Source organism: Botrytis deweyae (genome assembly GCF_014898535.1).
Source record: "Botrytis deweyae strain B1 chromosome Unknown BDEW_001, whole genome shotgun sequence".
Classification (NCBI taxonomy): Eukaryota; Fungi; Ascomycota; class Leotiomycetes; order Helotiales; family Sclerotiniaceae; genus Botrytis; species Botrytis deweyae.
This window is the reverse complement of record NW_024066208.1, coordinates 845,201-861,389: the sequence shown is the minus strand read 5'-3', so window position 1 is coordinate 861,389 and position 16,189 is coordinate 845,201. Positions and strand designations below refer to the sequence as shown.

Here is a 16,189-nt window from a genome sequence, read left to right as displayed (position 1 = left end):
GGGCGCAGAGCAATTCATGCTAATTATGTAGATTTGACACAATCCGTCTAGAGCTACAGGCCAACATGCAAACAACGAGTATGACGAGTAAATAATTGACTATTACCTCATACCCAGGGCTGTCACATTTTATTCAAACCATTTCGTCGAGCTGGTCACGTATCATTCGGGCCAGGAACACGGGAGGGGTTTTCGGTATGGATTAGCTTTGGCAGAATTCCTCCGAACTTCCCACGATCCATCCGGACATGCTGAGCTTAGCAAATGCGTAAGTCCACAGTATTAATTTCAATGATAGGGTTCTCTGGATATGTCACAGCCATGACACACATGAATCCTGAGACAAGTAGCGAACTTGATGAAGAGTCAGAAATATTACTTGCCAGAAGCCTCTCATTTCATTGGCTTGATTACTGATCAGCCAAGCTGGAACTTCTTCCGTCCCGAATATGCAATCCAAAAGAATGGACTTGCAGCCACAAAATACTTAATCTCCGCCCACTCGTGCTTGCTACCGTTGTATGGACGCCTTTATCCAGTGCAAACCTCGCCGGGGGTCTTGGGGGGAAAAGCAAACGAATTTTCATCACAGCTTCCATCATATGCTTTGAGAATGGAAAGTAAATGGTTTGCATGTGTCTATATGCACTGGTCCTGGTGGCTACAAACAAACTCTACGTCGAATCCAATTGCTTATTACTGCTTCTGTGCTTCTGTACCTTTTACCCAACCCACCGTCGTTACAAAAGTGCCGGCTAGTGAGGTGATCTTTTCCCTGTCGCATAACAATTCTCTCTGAAAACGGCTATGTAGGCATGCATACCAAGCATACTAGTCTCCAATCCCTCACTGAGCGTGACCGCTTTGATTTCATTGACAACTTCTTGATGCTACATATCCATGATTTTGCTGGCTACCACCATCATCAAGTCACCAAGCTTCTCATGATCTTACGGGCGAACCCTGTTCTCAAGCCCGCAGTATTTTGATGAATTTAAATGCCGGTAATGCTGTGCTTCTTTCTTTCTAGATTTCAATCCTGATTTCGCGTTTACATAAATTGCCCCACTGGGTTTTCCCAGTCCTCCTTGAGAGAGTGCGGCACATAACTGCAGCATTCCTTCGGCAAGCCATGGTTCAAAATCTTAAATGGATATACAAACTTATCTTCTTGACATGGAAAACGGATGCTATTCTCTCTGCCAGTTAAATTGCTTGTGTTCGCATTTCAAATGTGAATTGGGACCTGAAGCAGCCATTGGCTCGACTGTTGCCAAGACTTTTGAAGGATAACGTCTTTGCCATGGAATCGATCCACGGACCGGGCACTTGCCGATTTGAGAATGCTTGGCACTATCATGCAGCAATGATAAAGGTATTGTTAGCTGGGGCCTGCGGAGAAAGAATGCACACATCCTTATGTCTAGGATGTTTAGTATCATGAGGCTGCAACCACAACTTACCAGAACTCTCGGAATGCTTATTCGATCACATTTTGAAGCAGTATTGAAGACACGCTAAGGCCAGAATTGATCGGTTTGTTCATTTTGCATCCGCTCAAGCGATGAGATCTTTCTGTCATGTCCCTCTGTCGTGATAGTAATCTTTGAGCAAACAAGCAAGTAAACAGTTTCATTTCCACTGTCTTCTCTATCATGCTCGTTTCCGTCGGGCTGGTCAGGACTCGTATCATTGAAGCTAGATTTGGATTCTCCGGGATCCCAGAAGTTAAGACAGCGAGATGGATACGTGCAGTAGATGGGCTAGAATCCACGAGCAATGGATAGGTTTCGGCTGTCGAGCAATGTCTGCTGGCTTAGACCTCGCTGTCTAATGGGATATCGGATGTTCGCAAATCATATAAGTGGTGATGAGTGCTCATTTCAGATCATAATGTTCAGATCAGCTACTCCACCGAGACTTCTGCTACACTACACTAAGATATCTCAACACTTTTACAACCTGTTTCACTTGCAACATTTCTGATTAAAAATCGTTATGGCGAGCCCCATTCAAAAAACCCCCCTACTTAACTGCAATAAATGTTTCAAGACATTTACAGCCAAGCACAACCTCAACACTCATACGCACATGGTACACAAGGAATTAGAAATGTGCTCTATTTGTGGCCGCGTGGTGAAGAATCTGGTGCAGCATGATACCAGATACCATGCATATGTCAGCAAAGGAAGACGCCAGTGCCAATACTGTTTGAGATGGTACATACGGATTTGCAGGCATAAATGCTCTCGGCAAAGCCGCCGGAGTTCATACGTACCAATAGCTTGTGCGCCGCTCCGTACCACGGAAGATCTTGAGCCATTGCAAGTTTTTTCATCAACGGTTCCCCAAAGTATGTATATACAAGCAAGCTTTAGCAACATTTCTCTTTGTCTAACATGGAATAGACCGTCTTCCGAGCACTTCCATCCTATCTCCACAGCATTCAACGAGCAGATCACTATCCCTGCTGCCTTTGAACAACACCGATTCCACAAATCAGACTTCCAATCCCGAATCATCTTGGAATGACGCCTCGTCACCATCTAAACGGGCACGCCTAGACTTTTTGATGGATATGATGATGCCATTGGACCCAACAATAGGTTCGCCTGAGCTGTTGTCGACGTATCCAGACGGTATTAATGATACCATCTCGATATCTTTAAGCTCGTTACTACACAACAGGGGGATCACGTCAACCTCTTCGACTCAAGAAACGTTAAGTGTTGATTTGCCAGATCATGACGTTCCAATTCCCAGTATAGAATCTTGCGATGCAGATCACCCATCTGCTGAAGAGACACCAATTGCTGAAGAGACAGCAATTGTTGAAGAGACACCAATTGTTGAAGAGACACCAATTGCTGAAGAGACACCAATTGCTGGGTATGGATTTGATTGGATGACGTGGGAGGAGTATACCAGTTGCGATTTTAATACGCTAGAGAAGTGGTTATGATTTGGGCATAGATGGAGTTAATTTGATTGTAGATATGTATCATCAATATATGAGGAGCAGATCGCGGGATCAGGTACTGGTCGTGTATCGCTAGCAAATCAATTGCTTCTAAGTTTACATCTGGCTAATTCCACCGCCAAATACTATCTTTGATTTTGATGTGACCCAAACATGTCAGTATTCAATCAAGCTTATCATTCCTCCACATTCACTCTTATCTTAACCACCATTCGAGTTTCAAACCTGAACATGCATCCACATCCACATTATTGCTTCTTTTCGGCGTGTGAGATCTAAAGCTCAAATGAACCAAGGAGACAAACACCTTGCCGCCCTCGGCTAATATGTGGGAGAGATAATTTTGCAAATGTCGGATTCTTTGCAAGACCCGGTGTGACACTCCTGGTCGCTACCTAAGTGCCGGTATGGTTAGCTTCTCGATTCAGCGTGTTTGTAGACCAGGGACAAGGAGTATTGTGAGACGGTAAGAAAACAACTTTATTTCAAGTCAAAATAAATGGTGGGAGGTTCCAGTATTGGGTTCAAAATTTATGCTGGCATTAATAAATATTGACAGCTTCATCAAACACGCGACAGATATGAGGAATTGATATATATATTTTAACGAGACAGATGGTTATATATGTACAAAAGAGACACAAGGATTAACAATGAAGTGAATGATTTTGTAATCGACCCTTTAAACATTCTGGAAATATCAATTTCCCAGCTTCAAGCCACACAACAGCCTCCTCGTAACCTTCCAGCCTTCCAAGGTTGTCCCCAATATTAACCTCCCATATACAGATTTTCCAGCAGATTTGCTGGCCAAGAGTCCAATTCTATCAGTATTCGGTCATAGAAGTAAAGGTTAGCAGAAGTGCGGCTTCGAAATTGAGAACAGTAGTCAGAGTAAAGACGTTGGATTAAGGTTGATGTCCGTGGAGCGCGGCTCATCCGCCATCAAACCACGGCATTGACTCGTTTAGGTCGCCTCGTGGAACTGAAAGACAGAGTTGGTTTCATCTGATCTCTCCTGTGTGCCATAATCGAGTGCCGAATGCAATCTTGTGGCCCTCCGGAATGTTGTGTCTGTACTTGTGTCTTGGATTCCGCATTCGCTTCGCGTCTGTGGCTTAGTCATGGCTTCGTCAGCATTGTGATCGAAGCAGCACGTGCGTGATCGTGTTTTACATTAATCTTGACCACACCACACCAAAGGCTCTCAACATGAAACATTGATTGTGCTTGAGATCTGCATGTGTGCAATTCTTCCCTATGTAACTGTTTCTTTTAAGCTTTCCATAGCCTAGCATGCATTTCTACACAGTGTGTAATCCCCCTCCACTTCCAAGGATCACTGTTTCGTGGAAGCCACCCTACATTCCCATATGTACCGACGTTGTCCCAAAATGACACGGGACCGATCAATCACTGTTCAAAAACCATTCTTCAGCTGGTCTTAGCGAAATATCCTTTGATTATCCTATCATGCACAAATAACACGATATATATCACCAAGTCACGCAGAATCATAGAGATTTGATCTTCAGTTGCAGCAGTCTGCGCAATTCGTGTTGTTTTCATCAATATGTATCCAGCGATATATCTTGGTTTCAATCTTGGATTCTTGTAATAGCGAAATCGCTAGAAATTATGACAGTTCACCTGTTTCTCCGGTGATTCCGCAAGTTCCGAACAGCGTTTACAAGGTTGACTGTCGATAAGATTTAAGCTTTTGCAGATCACTAAACGAGGCAGGTGCAAGCTGCGGGGTTTTGAATCACTTTAATCTACTCTACCCTGATTGGCTTTTGCGATATTGGTACATTACTTGAGCTCTATAACTTTCGTCCGTGAATTAGCTGGCAGGGAAGTTCATTTTTCAAATCTAGGTCATTGAATTTCATCTATCGAATCCTCTTCAACAACTATACAGCAAAACCTCTCCATAAGGATCCCCTTTATAAGGATAACCTCTCTATAAGGATATATTTTTCAATCCCAAAAATTTTCAGGGTTGAAAATGATCTATATCCTTAAAACCTTTTTATTAGGATATCCTTATATTTCTCAATTCTAGGATTATGTGTATCCTTATTGGATTAATAGAATTATCAGGATTAGTTATCACATAATAAATATATTGAAATTTTAGTTATATTTTTATAAAAGTGAAATTGTTACGGAAATGTAGCTTGATTGGGATTAATCGGAAGCGGATTACTACTATATCGGGATTAGTTGGATACCTCTATACAAGGATATTTTTATATATTCTTAAAAAAGTCTATAAAAATCGGTATCCTTATGGAGAGGTTTTACTGTATTAAATAGAACTGCCAGTGCCATTTTAAATTAGGATCCACTTTTCTGAATGTCCATTCGTATGTACACAGGCTAAATTCCCCTGCTCAACATTCTATTTGCGCTCCAACTACAGTGTTAGGATCAACATGCTTAATTAGTCTCGGAGAAGCAATGTAATGATACCTTAAATCTCGTAAAACTCCTTATAAGTTCAGATAAAGGCCTTTTGTTATTGGTATTGCCATAGGCTTCATTCCTACAAAGTTCATGCTGACGGTCTCAACTCATCGTTCAAGACATTGGCACAACTCAAATCATGTTTGTTCTACACAAGGTCATTGGATTGTCTAGTATTCTATTCACGACAGTCTCTAGCCAATATATTTCCCTCGACTCTGGTGATTTAAACGCCAGACTGAATTCATCGAGCCAGACACTTGCATCTTTGATCCCAAAGTCCTTGACAACATTCGATTTCTCCCCTTTTGATCTTCTCTCACAAAGAAACGAAAATGGCAATTATCATGTTGGCGATATTACACTCAGGTATCGACCTGTTGGATCTACTTCATGGATCAGTGTCAATTCCGCTGCAGCTAGAAATGCGGTGACTTCCACTGGTGCCACTTCCGCAAACCTCGCACCAACCCTACCATCAGGAATTCCTTTGAACATCACGAGAGTTTGGTCCGCTAGCGGGGCAGATATTGATCTCAACTTCACTATAACCAATAAGGGTAACACCAGTATTGAAATCGGAGCACTTGGATTCCCTATTGAGTTTAATAGCATCTTCACAGATAGAACAGCAGTAGATACTCAGCAAATGTGCTCCCTCGTGGATCCAAACATTGGCCTTGACGGTGGCTATCTACGCGTGACCCCATTATCTGGAACGGGTCCAGCGCTTGTAGTGACACCATTGGGACAAACACCCCTCGAAGGATGGCGATTTTTGGAAGAAGATCCCGACACCGCACTTTCCTATCAAAGCCAAACATTTGAAGGGTTCTATTCTTGGGAAACGTACACTCTAGCATATACTCAGAATGAATGGAATGGTACGAGCCCTTGGAATCCCGGTACATCTGTAGTGCTCGCGAAAGGCCAATCGATTACCAAGGGATTGAGATTTTCTAGTTCAAGTAGTATCAGCAATATCGAAACCACTGTAGCAAACACCGGAACTCCTGTTGCTATTGGTATACCGGGATATATCATTCCCCAGGTAAGTGATATGATTTCCACCTTCAACCTCCCATTCCCATGACCCAATCATTTTGCATCCCTCATCTTATGTGTATATTTAACAAATCCCTGATGAAATTCTGTTCCCTTCTTTTATATGCATTGATTTGTGGCCAGATATGTTTTGACACTTAACAGGATCTCACAGCTCAATTATTCTTGCAACACAATTCACCTGTCGCTTCCATTACATCAACTCCTGCTGGAGCCTTCACATTTACCGCTACAGCAACTAATAAGTACAATCTTACTCCCAGCTCCTCTGCATTTGGGAGAGTGCGAGTAACAATTACATATTCTGATGGTCTTGTACAAACGGTGAACTATGCCATCACCCTTTCTGCACCCTCTGCCATATCTACGCTGGGCACATTTCTAACAACAAAGCAATGGCTTTCCAATACCAGTGATCCCTTTGGTCGAGCACCATCCGTCATATCATATGACCGTTCAGTTGATGCTCAAGTCCTTCAGGACCCAAGGGTCTGGATAGCTGGATTGAGTGATGAAGCCGGAGCCGGATCTTGGCTCGCTGCAACAATGAAACAAGCAGTTTCACCCAATGCAGCTGAGGTGACTAAATTGGAACAATTCATCACAAAAACACTATGGGGTGTTCTTCAGAACTCTGACTATAGCGTCAAAAAAAGTGTCTTTTACTATCAACCTGGTGCTATTTCCTACAATTATCTATCCTCGATTGATTGGAGCAATTGGTGGAGTTGGGACAAACCAACTGCGTATGGTACCGAGAGAACCTACGATTATGTTCATGTTACTGCTGCTTATTGGGCTCTCTATCGCGTTGCTAGATCTTATCCAACGCTTGTCACTCAGCAGACATGGCAATGGTACTTGAATCAGGCTTATGAAACTATTATCTATGCTACCGGTCCAAATACGGATTATGTAGATGTAGGATTGATGGGCGAGACTGTTTGGGGATATGTTTTGCAGGATTTACAAAATGAAGGGAATACTACTGCGGCGAATGCGGTTGTAGCTGCGATGAAGACAAGAGCAGATTTGTGGGAAAGTGAGACTGTTCCTTTTGGAAGTGAGATGGCTTGGGATTCTACTGGGCAGGAGGGGGTTTACTATTGGTCCAAGTAAGTAATGTGACATCCACGCCTGATTTTCGCTAATCCATTTGGACTTCCAGCTATTTCGGCTTGACAGCTACAGTCGCGAAGACGATTAATACGATCTTGGGATACATGCCCACCGTAAGCCATTGGGCCTGGAATGGCAATGCAAGAAGGTATTGGGATTTCATGTAAGTCTAACCAGACCCTCCACAATCCCATTCCAAACTCTCAACACCACAGATGAGCTTGGCTAACAAACAAAAGCTACGGAGGTAAAATGATGCAATTCGAAAGAATGGGTCATCATTATGGATCCGGTCTAAATGCCCTCCCACTACTATCACACTTTGAACAAAATCCCTCTCAAACATATTTGCTTCGAGTTGGATACGGCGGAACAAACGGTCCATTATCTAATATCGACCATGAGGGCTTCGCCTCAGCTGCTTTTCACACATGGCCAGATACCATGGCTTGGGACGGATACAGCGGGGACTACGGACCGAATTTCGTGGGTTTGTCATTAGGATCTGGTGTCTATGTTGTGGATGATGCGGTATTGGGCCTTGTTGCTTTTGGGGGTACCCTCTCTGGCTCGAACACTTCATGGACTGTAGAGCCAAGAGATGCGGTGAGGAGGAAAGTGTATATTGCACAGCTGGGGTTTAAATTTGAGGTTGATGCGGCGGCTATTGAAAGTGTGAAATATGAGGATGGAAAGGTGCAGATTAGTATCGTGTCGAGTGTGGAGACCGTGAGTGGGATGGCAAAGGCGAGTGAGACGATTCTGAGAGTTACGAAGATGGCGCAGGTGGGAGGGACGGGGAAGGCGGTTGTGGATGGGTTGAGTGCGTTGAGGGGGGGTTGGAAGGTGGATCTTAGAGAGGGGAGGGTGGATGTTGCGGTGGGGTTTGAGTAGGGGGCCAGTGGGAGGTGGAATGGGAGGATGGAGGGTTGGTTAATCACTCTTCAATGTATGTTGACTGCATGGAAGAAAGTAAATGAGCATGGAGTTAGTGCCATTATGTAAAATCCTGAATAGAAGAGGAGATTCCATTATCATGGATCTATTCACAAATCGATTAGGCGAGAATTAATTGAGTGAGAGCGTAATATCTTCGGTGCTGAGTAATGGACTTGCTACTACCCAGGTGCTGAGAAATAATTTCAACCCCTATTTGCGCTTGGGAAACCATTCGCATGATACGCTGATGCATAGTTCGGGAGACGTCACTGACCTATATATATTCGACACACTGCTTTTATCGCATGCTTAACGTTATGATATTCTCTGATCAAACGCCCAATCAGATTCCTAGTCCTATATCTCCATATGTATTAACTGTTCTAATCTCCTCCACTCCATTCATTACATTCTCTAAGAAAACCAACGTGAGAAGATTTTAATAACCAACCCCCCCTCCCCCCAAACACATACCCAAGTACACAGTAAACCATCTAGACCCCCCTCTACTCTACAATAAATCACTTATCTCACCACATCACATTACAAATTCCATTTTCTACTCCCCATCTTTCACTGGTTACATACATCCACATCCACCAAACCTCTCTCACAATCCCACCACATATCCTCATCCTTCAAAAATACAACAACACAGACACGATTACTCATTCCCGCCCCAACATCTCAAGCTAATCTTCTCACTTGACTCCACTCCACTTCATCCCATCCCAATCAAATACATTCCATTCTTCTCTTCCAACCCAACCCAACCCAATCAATCTCTCCATTCTCAAAATACTTCCCCTCCTTCCTCCCTCCCATTTCCATTCCCATTTGCTCTCATGAATCTGTATATAAATAAAACACGCGAAACCAATCCTCACTCCAATTATACCTAGGTACCTACCTATCATCTACCACCACGCGATCTTCCCCCTCTCCTAATATCTGAATATATTATAAACTCCATCGTCACACTGCTAACTAATTCATTTCCTAGAAAATCGAGTGAGTGAGTGAGTCATCATCATCATTATGCAGCACAGCATACAACTATATAGACTATGTAGACTATATAGACTACACCCCTCTAATTCCCTTCCCTTTCTTTCATACTAGGAAAATTATCCCACCATGTAACCAACCTTATGCATCTCGCGCACATCCGATTCACGTTGTGAGTTATGTTATGTGTATGATGTACAATGCATAATGTACAATGTATAACAGATATATATATACTTATAAATCTCAAAATAATAAACAGTATTAAAGAAGCATACGAAGAAATATCGAGGAGGATTTCGGGAGTGTAATGCTCTACTTTATATTTCGTTTTCAGATTGCAGGGACATGTGTTGGGAAGGGATAGATGTGGATGAATAGGTATTGGTAAGAGTTGAGGCCCCGGCTTATCGCACACTACCCTTTTTCGTGACAAAATCCCTGCAAAAAAGTCGTTTTCCCATACAAATTTATTTCTTTTATAATTTATTTAATAATTGAAGAATTAATTTGAAAATCTCTTATATAAAAAATTACTATATTTGAAATCTTAAAAAATGAATGAATTATTTTTAGTATTTTTTTTGATATAATTATAGGTTTTCAAAGTTGAAATTTTTCGAAATTTATTACATGTAACGCTTTTTCCATATAAAAAAATCGATTTTTTTGGATTTTTTGGAAATTCTAACTTTGAAAACCTACAACTATATCAAAAAAAATACTAAAAATAATCCATTCATTTTTTTGAATAATTTTAATAATTAATTATAATATATATCAATTTCGATAATTTCATTTCTATATTTATTGAAATAATATATAATTCAAAAGTTGAAGAAATGAAGGTTTTTGGTGTGTTTTCGGCTAGTGTGCGATAAGCCGGGGCCTCAACTCTTACATATTTTCTGCACGTGCTGAATGCTAGTTATTTGTTCTTTTTTTGTTAATTATTAATTTATCTTGTGATTTGAATCCTGATGACGATGAATTCTCGAAAACGTAATATGATATGCGTTGAGTCTTTTAATATCCGGACAACATAGCACTCTCATCTCTCAGCCAAAACCTCCATCTCATCTCAACCCATCCCATGCCATCACACAACCCGCACATCTCCCCTCACAAAACTCACCCCCACAACCCTTTCCCACAGCCAATACTCGCTCTCAACTTATCCAAACTCGCCGTCGTCAACCTCAACCACTCGATATCCTTTCCTTGCCCCGTCCCCCTCCCCCTCGCATAGAACCCCAGCGTGCCAATCTGCACCCGCCACGACTCACGACAATTCACAAAACTGTATTTCCCCTTCATCCCCTTCCCCTCTTTGAATGTGATATCGACTTTTGCGCTTGGGAGCTGCGCGGTGCGTACGCGGAAGAGGAGGGATCGGTGGCCGAGCTTTTTCGTTTCGTGGAGAGTGCGCGAGCCGAGGGAGGTCATCTGTGGGAGGGGTGTTAGTATATCAATCTTCCAGAAAGAAGAGAAAAATTCAGCAATCGAGTACTAGAAATGCAAACACAAACGTAAACTCAAACTTACAATCGCAATCTCCACCACCGAAAACCCATTTGCCGGATTCGGCATACTCACAATCACCGCCGGGTGATCAAACGCATTCACATGCAGCTTCGGATCCACGTACGCATGATGCACAATATCTTCTTTCGACGGGAGCCACACGACGGTGCCCGGTGTGATATCGTTGATATGATGCGATTGGATGTAATATTCTGGAGGCTGGGTAGTGGTATTCTTCCGAGTTGAGATGTTGAATACATTTTCGGGAATAAGTGGTTTTGCGAGGGAGAGAGAGAGGGAACGGGTTATGGGAGAGTGGATACCGGGAGATCGTTCGCTTGTTGATAGGGAGGAGAGAGCGAGTTTGTGTTTTTGGTTTTGGTTTTGTTTCTGTGGTGTTGCGATGATTTTTGGGGGAGGTGGTGGAGGGACTTTCTTGATGAGGGGAGGAGGAGGTGAAGAAGATGTTAAATCTATAACGATTGGTTTTTTCGCGGCTCTATTCTTGATATTCGTAGGGACTGGAACTTTGACCCCGCGATGTACATCACCCTGCCGCGATACATTCGCTCGAACTTTGCTCTTCTCCTTAGCGGACTTTGGTTTAGCTTTTGCTTTCCCCTTTCCCTTTACTCCCGGTTTGAGTTTCGCCATCCCGATGTATAGAAATGTAATCAGCCCACCGAAATCGAATCTATATAGCGGCTAGAAAAACCGTTCCCAAACTTATCAGGACTTCTCTAGACGCGGTCCACGATGCAAATTCCTCAGCCAGAAATATCAAACTATGATACGGTGCCGTCGAACAATACAATGATACAAACACTCTCCCCAAAAAATGCTTTCCTCAAATTAGATGGAAATTATAATCCAAATGAACTCTTTTTTTTAAAAAAAAAAGAAAAACCCCCCTAAATAATCCACACAACGTACAAACTCAACCAGCAAACAAAGAGAAAGCAAAAAATAGATATCTTTCCTCCTAGAATGTTTCCGGTATTCTTTGTTCAGATACTTATCGAACAGAAGAATTACTTAGTCTAGCAAAGCAAATGTGCATTTATAGATTCAATTGAAATAGAATCAACAGATCAAGCGTGTGTGGTAGTTTTGATACGGGTATATTCAATTGGGTACGAGTCCAACCTTGGAACGGTATCAACACCACAAGTATGATATTGATTAGTCAGCATATTCTTATGTAGAGAAATCCCAAATATTATTCACGTCACAGGACAATCACAGAATGCATAAAATCACCATTCACAATTTTCAGGAGAAATTCTCCAATGGGTACGAATGGTAGAACATCAAGATCATATCTGCAAATTACTTCTCATTAACCTATTACACTACCTCGCCATCAATGCCCGGTCTCCTTATATATCCGAATAATGCAACATGAATACCGTATCTATCTTTATCCAACCTACCATCCAAGCCATGCAATTCATACAATTCTCAAACCCAGTAATATCCTGAAATTGGTATATACACATCCTCCTTCCTCGTATCTTCTATATCATACAATTCCATATGTATAATGAGATCCTCCCCAGATTCCCCAATTCCCATGATCCATTCTTAAACAATCTTATAAGCAATCTTCGCGATGTAGAAGCAAGCTAGTCCGAAAAATAGTAAACCGGCTGTGATGCACCAAAACCAAGTCAAATCTCCTTCATAGTCCTGACCAGGTACCCATACGTTCATACCCCAAAGACCAGTAATGATATTCATGGGTAAAACAATGGTACCAAGGACTGTAAGTTTACCAAGAACATCCGCGGTTTGTTCTTGACGTTCATTCATACGGATGTTGATTTGAGCAAGGTAATTACCATGAGAGCGAGCTAGGATTCTGTAAATGTGTTAGTAATGACTTTGATCATGCTTCAACCCGAGGAATCACATACTTTTCGTAATGGGATAAATTTCCAGTCATAGTAACGATATGATCTTGAATATCTCCCAGATATAATCCAATCTCACTTCGTGGAGCAATCTCCCATTGCTCATTGCATCTTTTAGCGAATCCCTTGATGACATCTGCTTTGTTGCCTAGCAGTCTGTAAAGACCCATAACTTTCTTTCGACAATCACCAACTCTTCGAAGCATATCTCCTCCACTTTCTCCCGAGGTACCATCTCCTGCTTCAGATTTCTTCTCGTTATCTCGGGTAGACTTTTCGTTCTCCGCTGGAGAGTGAAGTTTCAAAATCGCATCATCAATATCATCAACTTCATCTTCGATGGTTTGAATTAAAGGAGCAAAAACATCGGTAATATCATCAATGATAGCATATGATATCCAATCAGCTGTGAGTCTCAAGTAGTCTTTCAGTTGTCGAATTCGTCGTCGAACATTGGCCGGATGAGGTGTTTGAGAAAAGTGAAAACTGATAACCCCATCGCGGAAGACTACCACATACATATTGAGAGGCTCTAAGAAATTGTCGTTATTCATATCTTGCTCGAATGATCGATAATTCACAAAGTAATAATGTCGAAACAATTCAACCTTTTCTCGAGCTTCCTGCATTAAGATATCCTCAGCTGTCAAAGGATGTATACCAAAGGTCTTGGAAATGATCTTCATCTCCGCATCCGTTGGAGAAAGAACATCAAGCCACCAGGTAGGACGATCGCCATATCTTTTAGGCTTCTCTTCGAGCGGTGGAGTAGACTTTGGTGGCGACGACTTATTTGGGGACGCGTCATGGGAGGTTTGTCTAGAATGCGATTCTGAAGGGCGCCCTGCACGAGGAGATTCTGTACGTTTTGATTCTTGATTTGCCATATCAATTATGGACGATTGACGAGTTGCTGATTTCGAATCTTCGTTATTATGTCCCAGGGCATGATTGATGTATGCATTTTCTCGACGAATATCCGTATCATCACCCCCATCCTCGGTTTCAGAATCAGAACTATCATCAATTATGGGACGATCAGGAATAAATAGTTCTCTAAAACTTCCACCTGGTTGAACAAGTTCTGAAATTGTTTGACTGTGAATGGTGCTTGGAAATTCTTCGTTGAAATAGGTAAATCGATATGGTGCATCATCCTCTGCTCGATGCCAACCTTTGTGGATTGGTCGAAGCCGTCCATTAATCAATTGAGGTTCGGTGATTTTCTTAGCCCGTCTCTCTTCACTCCTGCCTTCTTTTTCAAATCTGCTCCAATCATCGAGGACAGATAAATTTGGAAATTTCCTTTTATGGCGTCGTGATCTGTATGCTTCATCTTCTTGTTGAGGAGCATCTTCTTCCGCCATTTCAGACATATCAACTGGAAAGCACACGTCTTCTTCAGCTTGTAATGCGATAGTGTGTCTACGTTCTCCGTAAGATGATCCTTTGCGCGGGGTGCCTGGAATTGAATCATCCTCACATGCATCTTCTGGGAGAGACCTGAAAGATCTCATAGATCCTGCCTGAATAGAATCTTGCTCTGGTGAATGATCGCGAACCATTACATCTCCAAAGCTCATATTCGGATTTGTGGCTCCGAGCACAGGAGACCCTGGAACCGAGGGTGGATAGTTGACATTGTATTCATCATTCTGCCTAGCCAAACCAGAGGTCGTCTTTTCGAAAATGGTCTTCTTTTTGCTATGATTTGATGACCTGCTAGAGCTTCGGCGACTACGTTTTCCTTGTTGAAGAAAATTATTAGAGCTTTTCGATTTCGAAGCGCTGGAAATAAGTGGAGTCCTCTCATCGGTTTCTTCCATTAGAGCTTCATCATCAGAATTGCTCTTCGATTTACTAGTGACAGGTCTTCGGGAAACGGTTTCCGACGATTTGAATGGATTATTGTACGAAGGTCGACTGAAAGAAGGACTATCATACATCTGACCGAAAGCGTTTTGACCCATTGTCGAAGGTCTTCGAGGTCGCATACTTTGATGATCTCTGTCGCAAGACGATGTTAGGAAATGCTATGTATTGTATGCCATTAAAAGACTCACCTGTGATCCAAAAGTTCTCCGCTCTCAATGCTAGTATTACTCAAGTTTCTTCCTCTATAGAAGCTTGACCTTGTTACACTTTGCGGAGCATTTCGTTGTGCCATTGGCGTTTCAACCATACCATTCCCATCCTCAGTTGATGCGGCGAAAGATTGTCTTCTTGGTCTCTTTCTCTTTCCACCACGATGATTATTTCTCTTCTTCTTAGAGTTGTTCTTCTCTTTCCCGGTATTGGGCGTTGAGGTCGCATTGGAATCATTGAAATGATCTTGTGGTGGCTGTAGAGCAGTAGGTTCCGGTCTTTGAGGTGGTGTGCCACGAGTATTTGAGCTTGTAGGCTCCGTCGCACGAGGTAGAGGTGGTGCAGACATTATGAGGGAAATCGTGTATTTCAGTCGAGAGACACCAAATGTTTCTTCGACCGGCTGATACTCGATGTGAGGTAAGATAAGTTAAGAGTCTGGGAACGGGACCAATTGAATGATGATCCAATCAAGGTAAGCTGCTTTAACCTGCAAGGAGATAGATAATAGCGATGGAATCGTTTATCGCAATACGATACATTTGTGATAGGTAAAACGAGGCGAAGTGCAGAATCTGATCTTCTTTTTGTTTTTCACCAGAGAAGAAGATGGAGATGAGAAATGAGAAATGAAATGTCGTGATGTTGTGTGAGTTTATGGAAGAAAAAGTTGGTTTTTGATTTTGGGTCGAGCAAAAGCGCTATCTAGGTAAGCAGCTAAAAGCCCGAGTAGGCTAGTTCTACGGTCATTTATCAATTATGACGCCTTGGAACTTGCGATATTCCGAACCAAGGAAGAATTCGACAGTAGACAGTCTTGGTTGGAAGCTTAACCTCACTCGGTCCTTGGCTTTACCGTGGACGATCAAAACAGTGAGAGATGGGAAAAGAAATATAATTACGAGAGAGTCAAGAGAGTCAAGAGAGTCGAGCGTCAAGAGTCGAGAGTCAAGTCACATCTATCAAATACATGGTCAGAACATCAAAAATTCAATTGATACCTCCCTCTCTACATTCCAATAGACAACACCACCTAGATTCCCGACTCTAGATACTAGATACACCGTGATACTTCCTTTGCGGGGTC

The 16,189-nt window shown here is 42.3% G+C and overlaps 4 protein-coding genes across 4 annotated transcripts; 2 read left to right on the top strand and 2 right to left on the bottom strand.

The window, feature by feature from the left end:
- Positions 1-2,042: 2,042 nt before the first annotated feature.
- Positions 2,043-2,962, top strand: EAE98_000248 (uncharacterized protein; the record flags this gene model as incomplete). The annotated part of the gene is made up of 3 exons (XM_038947866.1): positions 2,043-2,094; positions 2,285-2,353; positions 2,409-2,962. 3 exons carry the CDS (start codon positions 2,043-2,045, stop codon positions 2,960-2,962), a joined length of 675 nt encoding a protein of 224 aa, XP_038815543.1.
- A 2,626-nt stretch (positions 2,963-5,588) lies between these two features.
- Positions 5,589-8,527, top strand: EAE98_000247 (uncharacterized protein; the record flags this gene model as incomplete). The annotated part of the gene is made up of 4 exons (XM_038947865.1): positions 5,589-6,500; positions 6,659-7,629; positions 7,683-7,796; positions 7,873-8,527. The coding sequence occupies 4 exons, from the start codon at positions 5,589-5,591 to the stop codon at positions 8,525-8,527; spliced, it is 2,652 nt and encodes an 883-aa protein (XP_038815542.1).
- A 2,184-nt stretch (positions 8,528-10,711) lies between these two features.
- Positions 10,712-11,758, bottom strand: EAE98_000246 (uncharacterized protein; the record flags this gene model as incomplete). Its single annotated transcript, XM_038947864.1, has 2 exons — positions 10,712-11,026; positions 11,126-11,758. 2 exons carry the CDS (start codon positions 11,756-11,758, stop codon positions 10,712-10,714), a joined length of 948 nt encoding a protein of 315 aa, XP_038815541.1.
- Positions 11,759-12,688: 930 nt separating this feature from the next.
- On the bottom strand, positions 12,689-15,451 carry EAE98_000245 (uncharacterized protein; the record flags this gene model as incomplete). The annotated part of the gene is made up of 3 exons (XM_038947863.1): positions 12,689-12,965; positions 13,021-15,024; positions 15,081-15,451. The coding sequence occupies 3 exons, from the start codon at positions 15,449-15,451 to the stop codon at positions 12,689-12,691; spliced, it is 2,652 nt and encodes an 883-aa protein (XP_038815540.1).
- Between the last annotated feature and the right edge of the window lie 738 nt (positions 15,452-16,189).